The 27,720-nt window shown below is 44.2% G+C and overlaps 1 protein-coding gene across 1 annotated transcript in view; it reads right to left on the bottom strand.

Annotated features, from left to right (window-relative positions):
* DNAI7 (dynein axonemal intermediate chain 7) overlaps positions 1–27,720 on the bottom strand; it is a 562,546-nt gene that overhangs the window by 331,994 nt on the left and 202,832 nt on the right. The window contains exon 7 of the mRNA XM_086920321.1: positions 24,503–24,606. Coding sequence (XP_086776447.1) covers positions 24,503–24,606 — 104 coding nt within the window. The remainder of the gene's footprint in view (positions 1–24,502; positions 24,607–27,720) is intronic.

Genomic DNA, 27,720 nt, shown 5'->3' with positions numbered 1-27,720 from the left:
ACTGCGCTAGATTTTCTTTGTATTCGTTGAGCTCTTTGTTGAACTCATCGAGCTTCTTCTTATAGCCTGTGACGGTTGCCTTAATATGAGCTTCTGTGGCCTGGATCTCAATTAATAAGGCCTCAGAAAGACGCATTGCCGTCTTGATGATAAGTATAGCCCAGTCATGAGTACAGTGCCAGGCTATCTGTGCCCATTCCTTTCTAAATACACTGTCCTCTAGAAATATTCGCGGTGCATTAGTAACCAAAAGTCCCTTAGGGGCCATTTTATTGTTAAGGTATTCCCTCATCATAGTTCCATGCAAAATCGCTCTGATTCTGTTTTTCTTTTCTTCCCCAAGCTTGTCCCAGTCTGTGGTCTGAGATATTGCTTGAGCGACTAAGGGGTCAGCAAACAGGGAAGTATCATTTAAGATGGCATCAGCCTCCTCTCTGGAGTAGGAAAGGCCCGACGCCTCCATTGCAAAGGTGTATAGTGATGCACTGTCTCGATGCAAAAAACTTGCTAAGGTATACTAATAATTTAAAATGAACTCTCGCAGCTGCACGCTGCTAGAATAATTCCATCAACAAGAGAGTAAGGGTCAGAAAAACACTCTCATACCCCTTATAAATCCATAACTCAAACAACAGGAGAGTGTTAATATACACAACAGGAAAATGATGAACTAGCCAAATTTCTATTCAAAGTGCTTCTGAGCTGTTAGAAAAGGCTGTTATTTTCAGTTGGAAAAAATAGAGTGCACGTGCTCAAAGAATTAGCTAAGGGGACCCTCAGGCCCCAGTGGAACACTGGTAGCCAGTTGTCTTCATTGGGTCCACCTTTTTGCTAGGAAAGTGAATGTGAGTTTAAAAAGAGTATGCACTACTTCTCAAAATTATTTTAATCAGAGGGTAGCTCTAACTCTGTTAAAAACAGTGGTCGAAAAACATGATTGTTTTTCTGGACTACTAAGGTTGTGCAAATTAGAACCAACTAGTCCCGTTAGTAAAGTGATAAAGAAAATAATATATAAAATAAGGTCAACATGTTTCTGCCTGTTAAGCTAAATTCGCTCGGCATTCATCAGGACCAGGAAAACACTATCACTCGCTGTTCAGAGCACGCTAAAGTGCTCAGATACAGGGAGCGATGACACTGAATGATACGACCTGTAGTTTGTCGAGGCTCCTTGTGGGAAAGTCTTCCCCAATTTTCTATAAGCTCCTTGATATAGGAGGGACAATATAATCTGTAGGGGTAAATAGAAAAAACAGAAATGTCCAAATTTTGAACGCTAAATGTTTAAATCTACCCTGTCAGAACTCTAAACATGTGCACATAATTAGTAAGACCAAACAGTGTCTGAAAAGCATGAAATGAGGAAAATTATCCATTTCAAATCTAGAAGAAAAACCAAGCTAGGGGTAAATCGAATAATTCAGTCAATGTTGCAGACAGAGGCTTTTCATTATCCTCTCAAACATTAGATACCAAAATAAAGAAAGTGATTGCCTGAGAAACAGTGCTCTATCAAACCGGCTAGGTTTGAAGACTTGTGATAATTACACCAAAACAGTACACTTTTGCAAGAAGCATACAAAGCGCAATACACTCCAAAACGGAGAAACTGAGCCAGACACTTACGTTATATTTTTAGAGAAAAAGCCCCATGGGCATTGCGGCAGGGGGTAATCTTCACGTTTGGACTCTATCAGAAAGAACAACGAAAACGCGTTACTCCGTGTTTTCAAAGCCGCTAATTGGGAATCATAAGTCAAAAAACGAGTATGGAAGGGAGAGAGACTTACTTTCCACCAAACGGCTCCCCGCAGGAATACCTACACACGGCCACTTCCGCCGCCCGTATCGACCGGCGCGGCAGTGAAGCTGTGTAAGAAATAAACGCTGGGAACGCACAAAGCGTCTGAGACGGTGACGCCGGTCACGTGACAGAGGTGGTCGCGTCACATTTTTAAAGGGGCCAGGTTGTTTGCTAGCACACTTCAAAGCGATATTTGCTGTTTAGAAGAACCATGAGGGAAAGCCTCAAAAAAGCACAATAGAGGGGCATAATGACATTGTATAAGCAATTGATCGCGTCACATTTTTAAAGGGGCCAGTTTGTTTACTAACACACCTCAGAGCGATCTATGCTGGTTGGAAGAACCATGAGGAGAAAACCTCAAAAAGCATAACGCATGGGCATAATTACATTGTGTAAGAATTTGTTTCACGTGGGATTCAATGTTACACCCATGATGTAAAAATGTCTCATATACTTATTATATTCAGATTGGTTCAAAACGAAAGCCAGCCATTCACATGTGTCAAGAGGCAGAGAACAATGGTTATTAGTTCTGTAGTTCTCAGCTAGAAAAACACAAATGATGTGCACGAAGGTAAACTGCTGGCCAAGGTGGACGGTCCGTCTATCTACGCATGACTGATCCCCAGGGGATGTCATCATTAAGACCCTGTTCATGAGTAGATAGACGGTATATCCATCGCTGCTCCTTCTCGAACAGTGTGCCTTCTTCAGTGCAGTTCAGCTGTTCAATTATTACCCATTTGACATCATTTGGACAATGGCCTTGCTCCAGGAAATGGGTCGTCATCTTTGTGGTAGTTCTGCCACACCGAATGTTGCTACGATGCTCTCCTATTCTTGTTTTAATTTTTCTAGTGGTCATCCCTATATATCTAAGGCCACAAGGACACGTAATCAAGTAGATGACGTTACTTGAATTACAATTTGTGTGACATCGTAAGTGCCAGATTTTACCCTCTTCCAATTGTAGTGTTTTTGTTGTTGATGTTAAATGACATACGCTACATCCCCCGCATGGGAAATGGCCAGTTATAGAAGGCAGGCCCCAGGCATTCAGAACAGTGGTATCATGTTTAGGTTGATTAGTTCTAGGGCGGGTATGTACCAGGGCATCTTGTAAACTCCTTTCTTTTTTATAAGAAAATAATGGTTTCTGGGAAACGTTGCTGTAAGTAGTCACACAGGTCAGAGGGACCTCAGGTCCACTTTCTTTTCTCTGACCTGTGTGACTACTTACAGCAACATTTCCAACTCTGTAAGTCGTTGCATTGGCAAACACTGGCAAATCCTGACGAGTAATGGTAGAAATTGGCAGAAACCATTATTTTCTTATAAAAAAGAAAGGAGTTTACAAGATGCCCTGGTACATACCCGCCCTAGAACTAATCAACCTAAACATGATACCACTGTTCTGAATGCCTGGGGCCTGCCTTCTATAACTGGCCATTTCCCATGCGGGGGATGTAGCGTATGTCATTTAACATCAACAACAAAAACACTACAATTGGAAGAGGGTAAAACCTGGCACTTACGATGTCACACAAATTGTAATTCAAGTAACGTCATCTACTTGATTACGTGTCCTTGTGGCCTTAGATATATAGGGATGACCACTAGAAAAATTAAAACAAGAATAGGAGAGCATCGTAGCAACATTCGGTGTGGCAGAACTACCACAAAGATGACGACCCATTTCCTGGAGCAAGGCCATTGTCCAAATGATGTCAAATGGGTAATAATTGAACAGCTGAACTGCACTGAAGAAGGCACACTGTTCGAGAAGGAGCAGCGATGGATATACCGTCTATCTACTCATAAACAGGGTCTTAATGATGACATCCCCTGGGGATCAGTCATGCGTCGATAGACGGACCGTCCACCTTGGCCAGCAGTTTACCTTCGTGCACATCATTTGTGTTTTTCTAGCTGAGAACTACAGAACTAATAACCATTGTTCTCTGCCTCTTGACACATGTGAATGGCTGGCTTTTGTTTTGAACCAATCTGAATATAATAAGTATATGAGACATTTTGCCATCATGGGTGTAACATTGAATCCCACGTGAAACAAATTCTTACACAATGTAATTATGCCCCTGCGTTATGCTTTTTGAGGTTTTCTCCTCATGGTTCTTCCAACCAGCATAGATCGCTCTGAGGTGTGTTAGTAAACAAACTGGCCCCTTTAAAAATGTGACGCGATCAATTGCTTATACAATGTCATTATGCCCCTCTATTGTGCTTTTTTGAGGCTTTCCCTCATGGTTCTTCTAAACAGCAAATATCGCTTTGAAGTGTGCTAGCAAACAACCTGGCCCCTTTAAAAATGTGACGCGACCACCTCTGTCACGTGACCGGCGTCACCGTCTCAGACGCTTTGTGCGTTCCCAGCGTTTATTTCTTACACGGCTTCACTGCCGCGCCGGTCGATACGGGCGGCGGAAGTGGCCATGTGTAGGTATTCCTGCGGGGAGCCGTTTGGTGGAAAGTAAGTCTCTCTCCCTTCCATACGCGTTTTTAGACTTATGATTCCCAATTAGCGGCTTTGAAAACACGGAGTAACGCGTTTTCGTTGTTCTTTCTGATAGAGTCCAAACGTGAAGATTACCCCCTGCCGCAATGCCCATGGGGCTTTTTCTCTAAAAATACAACGTAAGTGTCTGGCTCAGTTTCTCAGTTTTGGAGTGTATTGCGCTTTGTATGCTTCTTGCAAAGGTGTACTGTTTTGGTGTAATTATCACAAGTCTTCAAACCTAGCCGGTTTGATAGAGCACTGTTTCTCAGGCAATCACTTTCTTTATTTTGGTATCTAATGTTTGAGAGGATAATGAAAAGCCTCTGTCTGCAACATTGACTGAATTATTCGATTTACCCCTAGCTTGGTTTTTCTTCTAGATTTGAAATGGATAATTTTCCTCATTTCATGCTTTTTAGACACTGTTTGGTCTTACTAATTATGTGCACATGTTTAGAGTTCTGACAGGGTAGATTTAAACATTTAGCGTTCAAAATTTGGACATTTCTGTTTTTTCTATTTACCCCTACAGATTATATTGTCCCTCCTATATCAAGGAGCTTATAGAAAATTGGGGAAGACTTTCCCACAAGGAGCCTCGACAAACTACAGGTCGTATCATTCAGTGTCATCGCTCCCTGTATCTGAGCACTTTAGCGTGCTCTGAACAGCGAGTGATCGTGTTTTCCTGGTCCTGATGAATGCCGAGCGAATTTAGCTTAACAGGCAGAAACATGTTGACCTTATTTTATATATTATTTTCTTTATCACTTTACTAACAGGACTAGTTGGTTCTAATTTGCACAACCTTAGTAGTCCAGAAAAACAATCATGTTTTTCGACCACTGTTTTTAACAGAGTTAGAGCTACCCTCTGATTAAAATAATTTTGAGAAGTAGTGCATACTCTTTTTAAACTCACATTCACTTTCCTAGCAAAAAGGTGGACCCAATGAAGACAACTGGCTACCAGTGTTCCACTGGGGCCTGAGGGTCCCCTTAGCTAATTCTTTGAGCACGTGCACTCTATTTTTTCCAACTGAAAATAACAGCCTTTTCTAACAGCTCAGAAGCACTTTGAATAGAAATTTGGCTAGTTCATCATTTTCCTGTTGTGTATATTAACACTCTCCTGTTGTTTGAGTTATTGCCGTTGAAATGTGACATGTGATGCAGCTAAAGTGAGATGCTGTGAATAATTCTTATATACCCAAGAAGGGTATCTTTCTTTGGTAATAATCTGTGGTAAATTGCCCAAAGTAATATCAATAAAAGGCTACGCCGTAAACCACAAACCCTGATCCTGAGAGTTATTGGGTGTAGTGGGCGGTAAGGTGAAGGAATTTGGGGAGGAGGGAATGTCACGTTGTGCGCACACTATGAACAGGCGCCCCCCGCGCCTAGGGGAGGGGCGCTCTTAGTTGCGCCACGGAGCTGAGCCTCCTCCGGGCCCCAGGACTAAAAGAAAGGGGATTGGTGGTGATGACGTGATGCATGGCATGGAGAAACGAAACTTATGAGAAACAAAACTTGCCAAGTATTTAAGGCTGTGCGCTGGGGAGCTTCATTCTCTTTGTCCGCTTAGGCTGCAGCCTGAGCTTCAGGAGCGTCGTCGACCACCCACCCACCCGGCAGAAGAGCGTGGCTTCATGGAGGCAGAGCGCTGACAGTTAACAACAAAGAGGGTTGCACAACAATGGAGGTGCAGCCATTCCATGGACCCCAGGAGGGGGTAAATTCCACGTGTATACTGGTTTGGCGGGGAGGAGGGACCGACCTGACGGTGGTCCTGGACTCTACTGCCCTAACCCACACCGTAAGGACTGAGTAGTATCTTGGGAGGCTGCCTGTGTTCAGGTACCCCGGTGGGCCGGTGCCGTATGCAGTGCCCTGGATGTCAAGTAACAGTTGGCTGTCGCACGCTGGGGCCTGACGGCGCAATGTGCGCAGCACACTGGGACATTTGTGGCCGAGACGGACAAGTTGAAATGTACGGCCACGTTCTAGTGTACGGCCGAGTTTAAAAGGTAAAGTGTAATGTTTAAATGTTCGGCCAAGTTGTGTACGGTTGAGTTAAAGTTATAGTGTAAGCTTTTAACTAATCTCCTTACTGCCGTTGAAATGTGACATGTGATGCAGCTAAAGTGAGATGCTGTGAATAATTCTTATATACCCAAGAAGGGTATCTTTCTTTGGTAATAATCTGTGGTAAATTGCCCAAAGTAATATCAATAAAAGGCTACGCCGTAAACCACAAACCCTGATCCTGAGAGTTATTGGGCGTAGTGGGCGGTAAGGTGAAGGAATTTAGGGAGGAGGGAATGTCACGTTGTGCGCACACTATGTGTAATCCAACATTTTTGAACTTTAGATCCAGTGATACATGAAGTAGCTGTGCTCTGTCACAATGCTGTTTATTTAAAGGGTACTCTATTCATGAAAACCCTTTTAGTAAAATATTAGGCACGCAAGAGGAGCTCGGTCTTCAGTTTTAGTCTACGTATGATTATAATGGTACAATTCCAGTGGCAGTTGGAGTGGTCCTTCTCTGGAGGCTGGCAGATGGGTGTTTTAGTAAACCCTACCTTAGTTTTACCATAAGAGAAGTCACTGAGGATTACATCTGCACATTGGTAACACGTTGTTAAGAATCTGACACCCCAACACCAGAGTGTAGTCTGAAAGCTTTTGCTGCTGTTGTTCATCCGAAAAACGATAAATGAAACGTCTGTCTCTCAGTATCCCTCTGGAGTCTCCATTACAATTGATATTTGGTGCAGAGTTAATGACCAGTCTGGCGGATGCAACAAGATTTAAAAGAAAACTGGGTGAAGTTACGGGTGCATTGGTAGGTAGGTCCAGTGACAATTGACCACGGGGTGACGAGGTGCTGCATCACCACATAAACTCAAAAGAGTGTAGCTGGAGAATAAGCAATACAAGGTCCGTCAAAGATTTTTCTTTTTGCAGCATTAATAAACTATTCATTTTGTCTTTAGTGAGGTGACGTTATTGAACAACACCCCCACTCTGAAAATCGTTCCCCCAATGCTGGGTACTTCGAAGACGAGGTTTGGTCCTGAATACTTTGGTATTCATTTATCACATCATTATTTCAATCACTCTCTCCTCATACCAGTATTATCTAAATGAGGTCCTTCACCTCCCATTCAGGCATCAGATGCCCCAGCACAACCACTGTATAACTTTTTTTTAAATGCAATAGGTCTTGCATTGGTGAAAGTTTGAGCTATTGGCGTTGCTAATAATAATGCAACGCCAATAGCTCAAACTTTAAATAATGCAAGAGCTATTGCATTACAAAGCAATCGCAGCACTCGCGCTTTAGCTTTAAACATCTAAAGCGCGAGTGCTGCTGTCCATTTGCAATGCATTAGCTCTCCCATTACTGAAAGTTTGAGCTATTGGCGTTGCATTATTATTAGCAAAGCCAATAGCTCAAACTTTCAGCAAAGCAAGACCTATTGCATTGCAAATGCTTGGTTCATGGAGTGTTTTCAGTAAGGCTGATCCAATTGTGCTACATCTGTAACATTTCCCAACTATGCAGTGACTATAAGAATGAGACTAAATGTCATGTCTTGAATTAAGCATATCCAAAGGCGTGGTGGTGTCAGCATAGTTCTTTGGAAACATTTTCAGAACTCAAAAATATATGTTTCCCAGTTTCTTGACTGGATAGAACACACCGGTTCTATTTGCCCCATTTTAGCATTTGTGCTCTCAAATGGTGTTGTTTATTTATTTTGCATCACTTCACTGTAATTTGGTATCTGTCAAAAAGGATGCAGCAACATTCGAAATACAAAAAATTAAACATATGTTTTGATAATAGCCTATAAATTCTGTAGCCAACGTGATACAGTGACAAATTGTTACTATTAAAAAAGAAAAGCAAAAAATGAGAGTGCCAAGAAGCCGAGCAGGAAGAGGGCTTGTCCAGGTCTTCTACACCTTGTGCTGCTGACTCTGCAGGGACATCTAGCGCTGCTGACTCTGCAGGAACATCTAGTAACTTTTTGCAGTACTGCACCTTGTGCTGCTACCTACAGGGACATCTATTAACGACCTACAGTAATGCACCAGCGCATGCTTAAGACAGGGACATCCAGTCACTGCCTCTTGTGCTTTTCTATAAACCAAATGAGCCAAAAATTATATAATTGCTGCTCTTGGAGAGTGAGGCATTGTAGAGCGAGAAGAGAGTTCCGGAACAGATATGCCACTTTTCTTGTGCAACTAAGAACAAAGCAATCCGTAAAGAGTTGCTTCACTTGGGCTCCTGAAATGAAGATGTGGAGGAAATGACGTCTCCAGTCCCTCAACCCTGTATGAAATATTTGCATAACCACAATCCTGTATAAACTACAAGATTACATTTTATTCCTCATAGGAATTCAATATTGTGATTCGTTCTTACTTTAGGTTTTTGGATTACAGTTAAATGTCCAAGTAATTATTAAGTGAAGGTAAACTAAACTAAACTAAATCCAGCTGTGTCATAAAATAGCTTCAGTGACCGTGCCCACTCGTTGCCACTCATCAGCACCCACGCCTCCACGGACTACATCCTCCTCAGGGACCTTAACTTCCACCTCGAGAACAACAACAACCCCAACTCCACCGCCCTGATCGACAATCTCACCAACCTCGGACTCAAACAGCTCGTGACGACCCCCACTCACGCCGCCGGACACACGCTGGACCCCTTCTTCTATGCAAGCCCCCACGTCTCCTTCAACCACACCACCGAACCCCACTGGACCGACCACAGATGCGTCCACTTCACCTTCAGGAAACCCGCCACACACCACCGCGTCCAACAGTTGCCACGATGCTGTCGGGGCAAGGTCACAGTGAACCAACTGACAACCACCCTCGCCCTGAGACCACCCGCCGACCCCATCGACCCGACACCGCTGCGACCAACCTCAAACAGTGGATCAACGACTGCGCCAATGCCCTCGCCCCTATCAAGATCTCCACAACTAACCACACCAACAAGAAAGCCGCCTGGTTCACCGAAGACCTTGGGACATTCAAGCGCACCTGCCGGAAGCTGGAGAAAAATTGTCTCCACGACCGAACACCAGACAGCCACACAGCCCACAAGAACGCCACCCGCAGACACCACCAACTCATCAAGACCACCAAGAGGACCGCCTTCAAGGACCGCCTAGACAACAACGCACACAACACCAAAGACCTCTTCAACATCGTGAAAGAACTCTCCAACCCCAGCTCCAACACCAACGACATTCCACCATCATAGGACCTGTGCGACTCCCTGGCCACCTTCTTTCACCGCAAGATCACTGACATCCACGACAGCTTCCACTCCGACACCCTCGCACCGACCACGAGACCACCACCCCCGTGACCTCCACCCGCACCAGCCGCCTGACCGCCTGGCCCACCGTCAGCGATGAAGACACCATCAAAACCATGAACTCCATCCACTCCGGATCCCCATCCGACCCCTGCCCTCACCACGATTTCAACAAAGCCAGCACAACCATCGCACCCCACCTCCGGAAAGCAATCAACATCTCCTTCGAGACAGCAACCTTCCCGGAAAGCTGGAAGCACGCCGAGATCAACGACCTACTGAAGAAACCCAAGGCGGACCCCAAGGACCTTAAGAACGTCCGGCCCATCTCCCTGCTCCAGTTCCTGGCAAAAGTGACAGCGAAGATTGTCAACAAACAGCTAACCCGCTACCTCGAAGACAACAACATCCTAGACCCTTATCAATCCGGTTTTCGCAGCAACCACAGCACCGAGACCGACCTCATCGCCGCCACCGACGACATCAGGATCCTGATGGGAGAAACAGCCGCCCTCATCCTCCTTGACCTATCAGCAGCCTTCGACACGGTCTGCCACCGCACCTTAGCAGCACGCCTCCATGACGCTGGATTCCAAGAGAAGGCCCTGGCCTGGACCACATCCTTCCGCTCAAAAGCCACCAAGATCATCTGCGGCGTCCCTCAGGGATCCTCCCTCAGCCCGACGCTGTTCAATATCTACATGGCACCGCTCGCCCACGTCGCACGACAACATAGCCTCAACATCATCTCCTACGCTGACGACACCCAGCTGATCATCTCCATCACCGAAGACCCCCACACCGCCAAAGCCAATCTCCACACAGGAATGAAGGCCGTCGCCGACTGGATGAAGGACAGCAGACTGAAGCTGAAATCAGACAAGACGGAGGTCCTCATCCTCGGACCCACCCCATCAGCCTGGGATGACTCCTGGTGGCCCACATCGCTAGGCACTGCCCCGGAACCCACCGACCACGCACGCAACCTGGGGGTCATCCTCAACTCCGCCCTCTCCATGACCAAGCAAGTCAACGCCGTCTCCGCGTCCTGCTTCAACACCCTCGGAATGCTCCGCAGGATCTTCAAATGGATCCCCCCGACACGAGAAAAACCGTCACCCATGCCCTCGTCACCAGCAGACTCGACTACGGGAACCCCCTCTACTCAGGAACAACATCCGAGCTCCTGAGATGACTACAACTAATCCAGAACGCCTCGGCACGACTGATCCTCAACGTCCCCCGACGTAGCTACATCAAACCCCATTTGAGAGGCCTACACTGGCTCCCCGTCAACAAGAGGATCACCTTCAAACTCCTCATCCACGCACACAAAGCGCTACACAACACCGGACCTACATACCTCAATGACCGACTCAGCTTCCACACCCCCACCCGCAGCCTCCGCTCTGCCAGCCTCGCCCTCGCCTCAGTTCCTCGTATCCGGAAAACCACCACCTTCTCCTACCTGGCCGCCAAGACCTGGAACGCTCTCCCTACCAGCCTACGACAGACCCAGGACCTGCTGGCCTTCAGAAGACTCCTCAAGACCTGGCTCTTCGATCAGTAGCAGCCCTCCCCCCAGCGCCTTGAGACCCTCACAGGTATGTAGCGCGCTTTAGAAATGCAGTGATTGATTGAAAGATACGCAGGAAACGACAAAAACGAGGCATCAGGAATCTCCCTGCAGCCTCCTATTGTGCACTTTAGACAGAACTGTAAACAAGCACCAGAAACACACAGGAAACAAAAGAAAAACAAGCAACGGGGCAGGAGGCGGCAGTAACACAACTGTGGCATCAAGAGGCATTGGGAGGAAGAATTTTATACGTAAATATAAGCAGCTAGGGCGCTGAAGCTGAACACAGACAAACAGAAACATAGTAAGAAACCAAGTAAAAAATAGTCCCCCAAAGAACAGATAAAGAACCATAGCAGAATGAGACCGTACTAAGTCCCTGCTCTGTGGGAGGTACAGAAGAGAGAAAGGAGGGACAAAGAGGCAGGACTAACCACTGGCAAGGAGGGATTTTGAAAGGACGCTGACATAGGCAAATGAAAAGAAATGTATAAGAAAGGAGGTGGACTTGAAGCCCACAGACTGATTACAGCAGGTCTTGTAGAGACAGCGCTGTCTAGCTCGACCTAAAAACTACCCACAAACTACTCTCCCCATTGCCCCTTCCCTGGGCACCTGTCAAACAGAGTCCACACAGTGGCGAAAGGTGAGGTCTGATTAAATATCTGGGGGAGAAAAACAAGAGAAAAGAGGCACTTGCTGCAAACAAAACAGCAGGGATCCCAATAAGCCATAGAAAGGTAGCAGAATTTGGTGAGCTTTGCCTGGTCAGCCGCAGTGGTGGCCAGCATGGATCGGGGGTGGTGAGGCGGGGGTAATGAGGGGGTTAAGGGGATCTAAAATCTTTAAGAGCCTTCTCCTCCAAGGCTACTTCCTTTCGCTCCTCGGCATGTGCGCCAAGATTACTGGGCGCTTCCTTCTCCCCACAGCTGCTTGTTGATTGGTGTTCTGGAGTAGACAACACACATGCAAGTTCGTCCTATCCGGAAGTCCAGGGGATATTAAAGTGCCCTCCGTGCTCTTGTACCTGTAGCAGCAGGACATTTAAGTCAATGAGAGTCAGTCAGCCCGTGAGCTCTCCGACACCCTGCTTTTGTGCCAACTTGCATAAAAAGTAAACTGCATTTTTGATTTTCTTGCGGATCTTGATTTGGTCTGCCCAATGAATGATAGTGCTGTCCAGATTTTCCTGGTTGAGATCCGATTCATGACAGTTGTTCCTGGTTCTACTCAACTTATCCAGAACAACGCTTGCTTTGACTGTTATTTGTTGGTGTAGAGCCCACCACCAAAATGTCCTGTGCTGCTTGCGATAGAGCTGGAGATCTTGTACACCCGTGCTTGTTTATATAATGCATGCTGGGCCAGTTGTGTGTACGGATCAATACTGATGATCCTTTTATCCTGGGTAAGAATGACTGTAGGCTCAATGCTATGGCCTTGGAGTGCAGACAACTTTATATGTAGTTTTATTAGACATTTAGTCAATTTCTCACGGTTACTTAAATCCTGTAGGTTAGAGACCCACCCCTTTAGGTAAGCATCTGTGGTAATAACCAATTTGGGTATCTGAGGTAGGAAAATTAATCCTGTAGACAGATTGGCATCCTTTGCCCACTAGAGTAAAGAAGCTCTCATGCTTGGAGTGATATGGATTACGTCGTCGAATGACCCTTGAGTTTGAACCCATTGTTGTTTAACCATTCCTGTAAAGACTGCATTGTGAGGTGGCAAAACTCCACTAGAGAAGTTCAAAAGGACATCAACCCAAGAACTGATTGAAAAAGCACACTGAAACAGACTTTCTGTACAGTAAATCCTGAGCCGAGAGTTTGAGTCATATTCGCCTTTCTTATGACAAGAATGCTTTGTCTTGAATTGTATCTAGAACTGCTCCCAAGAACTTTATCTTCATTGAAGGATTATGTGACAATTTCTGCAGTCAGTGGATAAGACCAAGTTTTTTGAACAGTGTTAAACAGGCCCTTGTAGCCTAACGAGAAGTTGGCGCCTTTATTATCAAATCTTCAAAGTATGGGAATACCTGAAAGCCCATCTGTTGTAAATTAGCTGCTACTGGAGCTAAGCATTTTGGGCTGATTTCAGCAAAAAAGGAAGAACTTTGAATTGGTAAAGAGTGCCCACCACCCTGAATCCTAAGAAGGTGTGAAATCTTGAGTTAATTGGGATGTGTAAGTAGGCCTCCTCGAGATACAATGTTGACATATAAACTCTGTGATTGAGAAGATGTAGGATGTCTTGAGTGGTGATCACGCAAAAGGATTGTTTTCTTAGGTATTTGTTTGCTTCTGCAGATCCAAAATGATTTACCATTCTTCTGTTTTCTTTCTGGTCAAGAAGAATTGAGGATGGAAACCCATTCCTTTCTATCACTACCTCGATGATCATGGATACTTTTTGATGTTGAAGCAGGTGCAGATGAGGTGGGGGTGCTATCTTCAAAGGGGTGTTTGGTTGTCTTTGAGTGATTTCCAAGGTATGACCGTAAGTGCTTAAATACGAAACCTACCTGTCAATTGTTATCAGTTTCTATTGATGTAAATATTTTGTGATCTGAACCCCAATTGGTTACTGGGATGGATGGGTATAACCAGCACCATCAATGTGTTTTTCTTTTCGATCAGTGTGACTTCCTTGAGGAGACTGTTTCTTTCTCTGAGCTTGTTTGTTGTAAGCTGATGTTGGTGGTTGTCTAAACTGTTGCTGGGGATATGAAGGTCGATACTGCTTTTAAAGGGCTGATATTGCTGATATCTATATGGTTGATATCCATCTCTGTATGAAATAGCTCTCTTGCTCATCGAAAATACTTTTTTCTCATCTGCCAGGTACCAAAAAATTTCCAGGTATCCATGTCTGCTTTAATCACCTGTAAGGCATCGTCCACATGGTTGCCATACTATGCTTCTCCATCATATGGCATGTCTTAGAATATTAGATTGAAACACGATTGGATAGCGCACTACTTTGAAAGCACGTACACGGAAATGCCGATCTGATGATTCTGCCAGGTTTTCTACCAGCGCAGACACGAACGCTTGGAAGTAAGTAAGCGGCAGGCAGATGAGACAGGGCTCACTGATATCTGTATTTTGAAGCGCGTTAAACATTTCCAAGGACACATCGCTTAGTACTAGAGACATAGGTCATTTTAGCATAAAGCCCTGTAAGCTTGCAAACCCAGTGATACTTCGTGTTATATAAGCGTTTCTTTATATTAGTGTGGTTCATTTCACTCGCCCAAGAGATTTCTACGATGTAGATGGACTGTGTTTTGAGAGGACATAAGATTCATTGTTGTTTTTCTGATGTGCTCTTGTATTTCTTTGTATTATTTCTATGTATATTGGACCTATGTTTTAATGATGAGGATTACTTAGGTATTACTAATCAGAGCCTGACCTGTTTTTTTTAAATCATTTTTCCTAGCCCCCTGAAGAAGGGTCGATACTTGACCCGAATTGCATTGGGTATCTTAAAAAGCGTTTTTGTTGTATCCATGGCAACGAAAATTGGAATGAATTTCTTAATATCTAATGAATGAATTAATAAATGAATGATATGATCGAATCACCTAAAACTTTGGGTTTAGTTTTTTGTTGAAAGTGGAACCATGATCAGAAACGGAACGTTTCAACTAAAAGTGCACACATCCCAGGGACTGGCTTTTCCTGACCATGAAGCTTCAGAGGTCTAAGATTTTACCATAGATTTCTGGTCTGAATAATATGGGTTTCAACCATTACTGCTGCTGAGCACTCCCTGGCCGCATCTTACTGTACATGTTTATTCATACAATTGTGTTTCTCTGTATTTGAATATACAAGCATCTTCCCAAAAGTAACAGTGGGTTATATAAAAAATGCCTTCTTAGGACAGCAGCTCCCGCCTGCTGGCAAAAGCCTGCCCACGCAATGTCCATCGCACAATCAATCACTTCAGAAGAAGTTCTTGCTCCTTCCAGTAGCATCTTTTTTGCTTCTTCTTTTACATCTTTCAGCAACAAATCTATGTATGCGATAATGTCTGACCACATTTTCCTGTCATAATGGCCAAGAATAGCCGATGAATTGGTGTCTTGAACAGTAGTTGCAGATGTAGTAGAAAAACGTTTCCCTATGTTATCCAAATGCTATCCTTCCCCATCAGGTGGTATTGAGATGTGTTAGACTTGGCATCTACTTGGCATCTTTTGGCATGTTCCCCATGAGTTTTTGCTGTCTGACCTCCCGGTTTTGACTCAGTTTTTGCTGGCGTAACATTTCTGCACACTTTTCGCACTGCTGATCAGTGGTAAAGTGCAGGCGCTCTCTGTGTCAATTGTGTTATGGATTGGTATGTCCACGATTGGATGTTTGATTTACTTGTTAGTAGAGTGGTGTGGCTCACTGGTTAGAGGCGACAGACCCGGAAGCAGAGAACGGCCCGGGACAAGGGTTCAATACCTACCTCAGACCTGCCATTTCAGAGTCTGCACGCAGTTTGTAACTGCCATGTCGACTTGGCCAGTGCCCACACTTGCCAGTCCCTAACCTTTCCTTTTCTTACATGTCAGGCACCCCTAAGGTAGGCCCAAGGTACTCCTTAGGGCAGGGTGCAGCGTATATGAAAGGTGGGACATGCCTGGGTGTGTGTGGCATGTCCCGATAGTGAATTACAGTCAATTTCGTTTTTCACTATTGCAAGGCTACCGGTTCCCCATAGTAGAGAATGGGAGGTTTGTTTATAACATCTTATAAAATTAACTGGCCCAGGGAATTAGGTAGGAAAATGAAGTATAGTATGCCTGAACTCAGAATCTAAAGATGCATCTTTTAGTGAAGGTGATTTTTTATTCTGTGTTTGAAAATACCACTTTTAGAAAGTAGGTATTTTCTTGCTCAGTCATCCCATGTGCCTCTGCTGGAATGTGGATTGTCTGTCTTGGTTTTGGATGACAAAAGACTGGGGAGCCAGAGGGGCTCCAGATAGCCTCAGTAGGTCAGGAAAGGGTTGAATAGACCTGGGCTGCGATGAGGGAAGGGGAAGGAAATTTCTTTGCACCTCAAAGGGCCTGGTCTGCCTCTGACAATGCCGTCTCCACCTCCTGCCAGGAAATCACACCAGAGAAGGCCGGACTGGTTCTGGCCATGCACAGACACCCTCTGCTTGAAAGATAAAAGGTTTTTGTGTACAAATACTGGGGCCCAGACCCCTGAACTGTAGAACTCATCTGGTTCAAGAAGACTGCCAAGAAGAAGAGCTGACGAAACTGTGAGGAGGAACTACCACTTTGCTGTGTACTTTGCTGGGCTGACCTGCAGTGGCTGCTCCTATATTGGGCAGTGAAAGGCCTGGACTGGACTTTCTGCAACCTAATTTGTGAGTCTCTCCAAGGGCTTGCAGTAGAGCTTGCCCCCTGTTCATGAAGTCTCAGGAACAGCAAAGACTACAAGCTCGTCTGCCCTCAGCACTGGGGACTGTGTGTTTTGTGCTGTATCAGAGGAAAAGCAACTCGACGACGTCTATGACGCCACTGCCGTCTCAGTGTCCTGAAGCTACCGCAGAGGGCACTGCCGCAATGAAGCACCGCAAACTTCGTCTCACCGACGACGCCTGTCACTGCCGCCACCGAGCCGCTGCTTGCGCCGCAACCTGTGGGCACCGCATTCCGCACCACCTCGCTTCACGCCGAAGCTATGGTACCACGTAGAGCACTACCGCAATGCCGCACCGCGACCTTGGTCTCACCGACAACACCTGTTGATGCTGCCACCGAGCCGCTGCTCGCACCGCGACCTGTGGGTAACGCACTCCGCACCGCCTTGCTTCACGAGGATGCCTTGGCCTCCCGGGCGCCACCGCTACACGCCGAAATCGGTGCTGGATGCATGAACCACGGTTCAAGGACACCGCTCGTAAGTCACACGACGAACCGCCCTCATCTCGCATCGCAGCCTTTGCCCACCGATGCCAGCACCATCGACTCCCTCATTACCATATCCCTAACAGTACCCTGAAAGGGCATGGCAAACTTAGAGGGTTTAATATATTGGGGAAATAGAGCACCCCTGTCATCTGCTGCTTGAAAGGTAGAAAATCTGCTTCTGTCTTGGGCAGTGAAAGGCCTGGACTGGACTTTCTGCACCCTAATTTGTGAGTCTCTCCAAGGGCTTGAAGTAGAGCTTGCCCCCTGTTCACAAAGTCTCAGGAACAGCGAAGACTTCAAGCTCTTCTGCCCTCAGCACAGGGGACTGTGTGTTTTGTGCTGTATCAGAGGAAAAGCAACTAGACAACGTCTATGGTGCCGCTGCCAACTCCGTGTCCTGAAGGCACCGTCGTAACGCCACACCGCAACCTTTGTCTCACTGACGACACCTGTCGATGCCGCCACCGAGTCGCTGCTTGCACCGCGACCTGTGGGCACCGCACTCCGCACCGCCTCACTTCACACCAAAGCCTTGGCACCGCAGAGAGCAAGGCTGCAACGCCGCACCGCAACCTTGGTCTCACCTACGACGCCTGTTGATGCTGCCACCGAGCCACTGCTTGCACCGGGACCTGTGGGCATTGCACTCCGCACCGCCTTGCTTCACGAGGACGCCTTGGCATCCCCAACGCTGCCGCTCCATGCTGAAATCGACACTGCTGCTTGCATGGTGGTTCAAGGGCACCGCTCGTAAGTCACACGACGCACCGCCCTCATCCCGCACCGCAGCCTTGGCCCACCGACGCCGGCACCATCGACTCCCGTCCGTCAGCCAACAACAGAGCTTCAGCAACGACAACGCCGCTGCTTGCACCGTGACCTTCTAGCACCGTGAAGAGCACCGCCTTCATCTTGCACCGTGACCCTGGTCTCACCGACGGCGCCATCCGATGCCACCACTGAGCCGCTGCTCACACTGTGACCTGGGGGCATCACACGGTGCACTGTTGCACTTCGCACCGCAGCACCCGATACCTGCGGATGCCAGTGCTCCTGATTCCATCAGAGAGGAGCTCGACCTGCAAGGCGAGTGACTTCAAGGGACTCATCGCTCTGCATTTCTCATAGGTACTGTTTGGGGGTTTAGCAAAACCATTGCTGTCCCAAGACCCCGCGACCAGCCAGAACTGTTGGAGTTGTTGTTCACGACGCCTCGGTAGCCCCGGACGGAGCTATCGACATCAAGGAACTTTGTTTGAAACTTATTTAGATAACTGCAGACTTTTTTCATATAGTATTGTGGATTTTTGTAGTTTTTGGTCTTGTTTTAATTTTTTTAAATTTTTGATATTTTTCTAAACTGGTGTGGTGTCATTTTGTAGTGAGTACATTTTATTACTGTGGGTTATGTGTAAATGCTTTACACACTGCCTCTAAGATAAGCCTGACTGCTCGTGCCAAGCTACCAAGGGGGTGAGCAGGGGTTATTTTAGGAGTGTAACTCCCTTATCCTGACTAGAGTGGAGATGTTTGCCTGGCTTCGGCCCTTGCCCTAGCCTACCAGAAATCCCATTTCTAACAAGATGGTTGTGATTTTCATGGACGTGTTGACCGTCATCTTTAGTGTCAGCGTCGTTGATGGTTTCTTCACCAAATGCTACCGTTGTTGCAGTCATCGACAATTTTAAGGATCATTTGACAGACACCATTAAGACAGATATTTTTTGTTGATGGCACTGAGGCAACTTCTTCCATTGTAATGCCAGGGTAGGTGAAGGAGTGTAGACTCCAATCTTATTTTTTTCTGAGGAAACGTTCTCCTTTTTCTATTTTTGGGAGGGTTCTCCTGATGTTCTTTGCTCTCCTGACAACCCATGATGGGTCTTTTTTAATACCTTTTATTTTGGTGATACTGAAGAAATCTGATCATTTAATCATTCTCTTTTTTTGTGGCCTCATTTCTGTTTTGGGGAATCTTCACTATCCTCCTCAGAAAGTGGAGCTTCTTTAAATTTTGGAGCCATATTAGAGGCCTCTCTCTCTATCCTGCACTGCCTTAGAAGAAACGGTATGGCATATCTCACATTATTTTACATTGTGTGAAGGTTATAGACAGTATCTACATTCCTTGTGTGGGTCTCCTGAGTGTAGTCCATTCTTTGTTTATTCTGAGAACTTGAGTAGTCAGATCTTGGCAGGTGCAGGTTGGAACAGGTTTTCCTGATGAATAAACCTCCAAAAAAAAGAGAAAACTGCTAACAAACTGAGCAAAGCTCAGGGAGACTCCCATCACACGACGGGCAAAAGAAAATATGAGTGAGTGAAGCCTCTGTCTGGAGTCTTCTAGAGGGTGCTGTCAACTGATTGGCTGAAGTTTGGTTCTTAGTAAATGATGTTAATGAAGGTAATGTTTTCTAGCCATTCCATGCTATGTGCATTATACTGTGCTACTTTCAAATTATGCCATGGGACTCCCACTTCGACTATGGCGGATGATTCAAGTATGTGAATCTATGAAAGATCTAATACTAGAGAAGAAATCTGTGCCCAGGGGCCTCTAGGCACACCAACCAGTATTGCTTCAGATATAGGGTCTTTTAGATATTTTGTGCTCTACACAGAAAATTTGCTGCACAGACATCAGAATTATCGGCGCACAACGTGGGCTAGTGAACACCCTTGGATTGTGCCCCAATTTAAGGCACCAGGAGTTGTTGAGCTCTTCCCTGCGGATGTAAATGGGTATTGATCTGAGAACTTTAGTTTCATGCTCACAAACTTGGTGGATGACCACACACACTCCCATAAACTAACAATGACTACACAGCCAACTGTTCTAAAAGTTATTGTAACCTTTGAGATAGGAAGGAGCTAGAGAGTTCTGATTTTCTCTGTCTATCCTTTTTTATACATAGTTTTTAGTTTTGTGAATATTTAAAGTACTTTTTTTTAAATATAGAAAAGCACTGACAACACATTTAGTTATTATAGGGTATTGTGATGTTTTACTGTGTTGCAAGTGTCTAAACCTCACCACCTGCTTTTTTTTAGAAAGTTGAAAACTGAGATGAGCCAAGAAAATAGTTTCTATTAGGAAGCAGAGACTGATGCAGAGCCCAAAAATGGGGTGAGTCAGAAGACGTACTTTAATGCATCCAGGAAGTTGGTAGACAAAAGAGATTGGGATGTGAAGGTTGTGGTAAGTGATTAGTGGGTTGATCCTGCATACGGTGAGGGGACATTCATACTTCGGTCCCTTTGGTACCTTACAAATTGCCAAATTGTCTTGAGAAAACATTTTTTTGCCTGTGTCTATGATTCGGCATTTCCCAGCCTGTTGGGAAGGAGGGCCAACAAAGAACCAGAGACCTGTATGTTAGTACAGTAAATTCTGTGTCCTCTGAAGGAGTGTTCGGTATATGTAAAATAATACTAGAGCCCACATCAGAGCACACAAGGTTATTTACAAAAATGTCCAGTGTCAAGAAAAAAACACACAAGACTGCTGGATGATTGTGTTAAAGTTGTTAGAAAATGTGCTGGCAAAAGCATCAATGTCTAAATGTACGCTCATACTAATATATAGGTAAATTCCCCAAATTGTGACAACCCACTGTTCGGTTCTGTAGGTACCTGCTTTTTCCACCCAAAAAGGTTACATTGGAATTTATATTATAGGACTTATTTATTTTGATCTAAATATAGGTCATATTCCTGTTCAGGACCATATTTGTATGGTGGTGGGATGAGTATAACAATTATGCAAGACTGTTCACACTCCGCATATATTTACATTTCAGACTAAATATAGGCAAATCTAGCAGGTCTAGCTTTAATGTGACAACACATGCAAACACTAGGTTGCACAGGGACTACTTTGCCATGCCTCTGGGCAAACTGCCTTTTTCAGTGCCACTTATATCCGTGCGTTATTTTTATTTCCCAGGATTCAGTACAGCATTGCACCAGCACTTCAATCTAAGGGAATACAAAATAGAACCATTGCACGCTTATAGACTAAAAAACATGGCACAGATATAGGAGGCACATAAAGAGATAGGTTGCACATAGACGTGGAACAAATAGCCTGTGCGCATTGGGCATGCCTACATTTATATGTAAAAACCCACTAAAGCCAGACATTTTGGTGGCACCAATGTTTGTTGTCAAAGTTGTTTAAGGTCTTCAGATATTCAAATTTTCATCACTGGTTTAAAAGAGTGGCTTTGTTGGGGTCAGGTTGCTAAAATGAATGAAGAAGTGGTCTGACAAATCCAATTTGAAAGAATTAGAGATTTAAATATCGTGTTTATCAAAATCAGGTCATGGATAGAGCCCCTACTGTGGGTACTAAAAGCACAATATGGCAGTAGGCTGTGTCCAGTATGAAGGATCTGAGGAGTGTGTAGGTGTCTGCATCTTTTCTACAAGGAATGCTTGAAATCTCCCAAGAAAATGTGATCACATGAAAGGGTGAGTTGGTCAGTGTTATAATCGAGGAAAAAGCTATAAAATTCTTATTGCTGCCAGCTGGGCAGCGTAAGATGTTCAGGTTCAGTGGCTTGATGACGTGTCTTAATCAGTATAGATTTAAGTGATTCCTTTAGCCGGGTGAACTAACGCTTCTGATGCTAACTGGTAGCTGACCATGGCATAGAAAATATTCCTGTGGCCTGTTCCAGAATGGGATTGACACTTTCTGTAAGCAACGGCTGAAAAGGGTCCATTCAAATGAACCAATGCCTGAAAGACTGACCCAAAGCCCCTGACATTGGCTCTTTTTGGCAGCTAAAGGGGTCTGTAGTCAAACCAAGGAAGCACTGTACAAAACCTCTACCTTTTAGCCCTCAGCGTGGAAGAACAACAGAACCTGACGATGCAAGGTCTTCTTGCATGAATAGCAATCACTGGTGTAACTGTTCAGCATCCCGAATTGGGCAATTAATGTAAAAAGGTATTAACAACAGCAAAAGGCTGGTGTAAACGACTAGGTAAAAGGAGCAGGCACTGATGCATGCTCCAGTGGATCTTCTCACAGTGCCTTTCATCTTACGGACACCGGGTCACCATCTTCTATGCTCTGCAAGGGAGGGGGTGTTGTATACGCCAAAGGAAAGTACCAAGGAGAGTGTGATATGGGAATCTGCATAGTCAGTGCTATTACCCTTCCCTTTCATGCCCATCCAAGGTAAGGCAAGCGCTTCTGTCACACCTGCACAGTGTTGGAGTGCTCTCACGCACCTCGCAGAATCACTATAATAATTGGGCCCTCGCTTCAAGACTCGCCCATACTTTTAAGGCGACTACTGTCCACAACAAAGGGAAGAGGGCAGGCCTGATCCTGGTGTCACTGAAAGTCAAAAGGGATATCCCTGGAAAGAATTGTAGACAAAGGAACTATTGCCACTGCTCTTATAGCATTCACTCACCTCAAGCACTCAATGTGTCAAGTAAATCACTGGTCACAAACTAGATCTTAACGTTTACAGTCTATTTTATTAAAAATATATTTTTAAAAAATTCAGTGAGAATTCTGTTTGAATCTACTGAATACATCAAATTAGAAACATCTCATAGTATAAAAGAATTACTTTTTTTTATAAAACAGAAGAAAAACATAGTACAATTTCATATATAAAGTTTAAGAATATAAGAAGGAGACAATGTATATATATAACACATTAAAAATAAAGAACACAATACATTTTCCTAGTCCACAAGAGTAATCATACAGTATATCGTAAATCAAACAGAACAAACAACATAACCCCTTTAATTTCAATAAGGCACTTGATATTGCTACGGATTAGTCGATTCAGAAAACCTTTACATAAATGTGTGGGGTACTTCCAGTATAGTACGATAAGAATATCTCTAGGGTCCCCTAGGTAAGTTTGAATTCTATGTGGAAAAGTGTGTCGACGCGTTTCGGTGTTGTAGCCCGTAGATATGGTCACACCTTCATCAGGACAGTTTTTTATTAGGGGTCATCAAATTCAAACGACCGTTTCCTCTCTCTGGAGTGTGTAGTGTAGTTTCCTTATATTCAACAGATCTCACATTTCATCATACGTGGTAGGCAAATATTAAAGGCACCTCGTTCCCCGTGTTAAGACTGTCTTTCCGGACCGCCTCTTTCGTCCTGGTTCATGATGAAGACAGACGTGATGTACCCGTGGGAGTGAAGAACCGATGAAATAAGAGAAACCATATAGTTCATTAAATCTGCACCAGGACGCGAGAGGCCGTCCGGAAAGACAGTCTAACCACGGGGAACGAGGTGCCTTTAATATTTGAAGGAATCCACACGAAATATAATTGACTTAAACCAACTGGAGTATCGAACCAGTAGCCGTTAAAATCAAAGGAATAAAAGAACTGCATATACAGTCTTTTTCTGCAGAAAATTAGAGGACGATTTGCCTACCACGTATGAAGAAATGTGAGATCTGTTGAATATAAGGAAACTACACTACACACTCCAGAGAGAGGAAACGGTCGTTTGAATTTGATGACCCCTAATAAAAAACTGTCCTGATGAAGGTGTGACCATATCTACGGGATACAACACCGAAATGCGTCAACACACTTTTCCACAAAGGAATTCAAACTTACCTAGATGACCCTAGAGATATTCTTATCGTACTATACTGGAAGTACCCCAAACATTTATGTAAAGGTTTTTTTAATCGACTAATCCGTAGCAATATCAAGTGCCTTATTGAAATTAAAGGGGTTATGTTGTTTGTTCTGTTTGATTTACGATATACTGTATGATTACTCTTGTGGACTAGAAAAATGTATTGTGTTCTTTATTTTTAATGTGTTATATATATGCATTGTCTCCTTCTTATATTCTTATACTTTACATATGAAATTGTACTATGTTTTTCTTCTGTTTTTAAAAAAAAGTAATTCTTTTATACTATGAGATGTTTCTAATTTGATGTATTCAGTAGATTTAAACATAATTCTCACTGAATTTTTAACGAATATATTTTTAATAAAATAGACTGTAAATGTTATGATCTAGTTTGTGACCAGTGATTTAGTTGACACATTGAGTGCTTGAGGTGAGTGAATGCTATAAGAGCTGTGGCAATAGTTCCTTTGTCTACAATTCTTTCCAGGGATAGCCCTTTTGACTTTCAGTGTTACAAGTACCCTGTTCCCTGGAACCTGTGGGGTCTTCTCTCTTAATGTATTCACTGATCCTGGTGTCCCCAGTGATTGCATGAATGAGAGACGGTGCACATGGTGGTTCATAAAAGGCTAGCAGTGGCCATTTCATAAGAGAGGATAAAAGACAAGCTCTACCTTGGATTTTTGTTCAGGTTTGCCCAAATACGAAGCTTCCCATTTTCGCCTTTGATGACGTGCTGCATATTTCCAGTCTCAATATCTGCCAGAGATGAGGCATGCTGCAAAAAAGATAGAGCGCTCAGAGTTAGATACAAAATGCATCTATTTTTATATCATGAAAAAGTGTGAAAGAGAAATGAGTTATTTACTTTTGTTTCTGGGGCAATTCCTATTTATTTAAAATAAATTCCGATGACCAATAACTATCAGTATACTTATTCCACAAATTATTCGTGTGTCTTTCACTGATTAAGTATTATGAACCATTGCTGAGACAAATAATTGGGAACAACGTAAACAAACGGTTTCACGAGCCAATAGGTCACAGCAATTAATTAACTATTGGTGTTGTCCATGTCAATGCCTCTTAGCTATGTGTTATCGAGTGGAGTGGATGTATGTGGAGTGGATTGGAATTATGTGGGTTGGACAGGAATTGTTTGTTGTGGAATCGTGTGGCGTGGAATTTTGTGGTGCTGAGTGAGTTAGGTACACTAGAATCATGTGGCATGGTGTTCAGTTGAATTATGCAGTTAGTAATTATGTGGTATAGAGTGTACTGGATTTTTGTGGAGAGGGACTGTGTTTTTTGGAATGTAATTATGTGGAGTGGTATTGTGTGCCATGGCGTGGCATGTAGTGGAGTGGAATTATGTGGTGTGATGTTGAATTTTGTGGGATGATGTGGAATTCTGAGTTGGGTATTGAATATATGTGATGTGTAGTGGAATTGTGTAGTGGAGTGGAATTATGTTGTTTAGTGTGGAACGGAATTGTGTGGAGTTGAATTAGGTTGCATTGCACTGTATGGCGTTGAGTGAAATTATATTGAGTGGAATTATGTGGCTAGGTGTGGAGTGCATTAATGTGGATTGATATGTGGCACAGTTTTGGGGTGGATTTATGTGGTATTGAGTAGAGTGAATTAGGTGGATTGAATTATGTGGTTCTGAGTGGTATTCTAAGGTGTGTAAATATGTTATGTGGTGTGGAATTGTGGGGGGCTGAAATGTGTGGTGTGGAATTGTGTGGCGGCATTTGGAATTATGTGACATAGAATGGAGTGGAATTTTGTGGAGTGGAATTATGTGGCATGGTATGGAGTGGAATCATGTGAAGGCTAATTATGCAGCATGATGTGCTATAATGTGGTTTGGTCAATTTGAACATAGGCTTGCTTGTTATGGCATCAAACGCGGAGGGCTTATCACGAAGGCAATTAAGCAACAAATGCATTCAGTTCGGGGAGGGAAAGTATGCAAAAATCGCTTCTGTTGCACTTCGGGGTGATTCAAACTTGAGCAGAAGTGTATTATCCCACTAGTTTTCTTAAATTGTTACGAGACATTTGTTTATGTGCAAATTAATTTTTTTATGATAGCTTACAGTCTCATAAAGGGGGATGAACAATGGCACACTGAGCTCAAGCTGCGAAACAGGAGGAGACAAATGGAGAGCCTTGCTATTGGGGACAACGTTAGGAGGAATTCCAAGCTTGATAAGAGAGAGAAAACAAATCTTCTTTTCCACAGATTTTGCAGGCTGCCGATATCAATGTTGCCAGCAGGGGGTTGGCTTGCTATGAGAAACTGGCAACCAAGTAGGCACACGCACACTGGTCAATTCCGTCGCATAAATCATAAAGAGTTAAGTAACAGCCACTTGTGGCACAATCACACTCAACCGCCCTTTCTTTAAAAAATTCAAAACAGTTGCAGCTCCTGGTTGCCTGACTCACGGTATATGATGGATGGTCATATAATGTGGCGTTTGTTCACGTACACGGATAAGGAAAGGGCTTCGTGGCCTCTTTGTATGCGTGGCATTGCGCCGTGCTGGGAGCTCTCATCGCTCAAGACTACCGGCAAAGAGCATCACGATACACATTCAATTAGCCATCATAAATTTACAGATACTGAGAACAAAATGGCTGATAGCGTACATCGGCAAAAATTACTAATAATAGCATGCCTGTACACAAGCTAGCATCAGTGGCCCGATAGCTTATGTAATAAGCAATGACGAAAGGAGGGGGCAAGCAGCAATAAGGGAGGGGGTGGGTGGGAGTACTGAAGCAGCGAAGCAGTCTCACTTTAAAGTCAGAGAAAGAAAAGTAAACATGCACCCACGGAAAACAGCGTCTGACATTTGACCTCGGTCTTTGAATGCAAAGCTGTGACGAGCTGAAAACAATATATTCAGGCTGTTTACAGAAACGAAGAGGAGCTCGGAGCGAGTGAATACACAATGGATTGTGCGAAGTGCTCTTGAACAAAGAAAAAAAGTAGTTCCTAAAACAGTTCCTAAAATGGGAGCGGTGGATGGATAGTAGTAATTGGTAAATTATCTCAGGGCTAAACACAAGAAGAGGCATGACAAATGCATGCCATGGACAAATAGAGAGAAAGAATAGGAAAGTCACGATGGAGCAAGCAAACGGGAAGCCTTTGATTGGCTAAAGCCCACAAAATATATGCAACATGTATCTTCAAGACAGCACACGCGTTTTCCAGCAGAGACCTAAAAATGAGAGGAAGTGCAATTGGGCTTTGCTACTAAATGGAGTTTGTGCAAAAATGTTCTCAAATGTTATTTGCACCGATTTCTTTACACTTATTTTGGATCAAATTAAGCAAGTAACTCAGATCTCTTTTCTAACTGTCGTGATGTAACAGTGCACTGACTTGTAGTGGCCACAATATTTTATGCACCTACATATGAAAGGTTTTTTCCCTTCAAAATTCCTACAGTTGGGTTAACTGTCAAGGCAACAAGAGAAAAGTCAGAGGCTACATCTTCGTTGTTCTAAAGAATTGCGACTGATAAAGGTCAAGAGCCAAATGTGGCAAATCATTTTGCATTCCCAAATCCTGTGATTCACTAAATCACAAGGTTTGCAACCATAATTGACCTTTTATAGCGTACAAAATCCCTTTCGCGATTTGCAAAAGTCTTTCCAAATCACTAAAAAGAGGTTTGCAGTCTTCAGATCCCAACCTTTGAGGATGCCCCTCATGTAAATTCTCTCCTTATGTCATCAGGAGTGAGAACAGTGATAAGTGTTTCTAGGACCAAATGTACCATCCAGGAATGGTTCTCATGTTCTTCTATAGTTAGGAAATTTGGTTAGGATGGGAGGATTGATTACAAAGCTCTCCACAATGCAGGACCAG

This window comes from Lissotriton vulgaris, chromosome 1_1 (assembly GCF_964263255.1).
Source record: "Lissotriton vulgaris chromosome 1_1, aLisVul1.2, whole genome shotgun sequence".
Taxonomy (NCBI): Eukaryota; Metazoa; Chordata; class Amphibia; order Caudata; family Salamandridae; genus Lissotriton; species Lissotriton vulgaris.
This window is presented reverse-complemented; position numbering and strand designations above follow the sequence as displayed.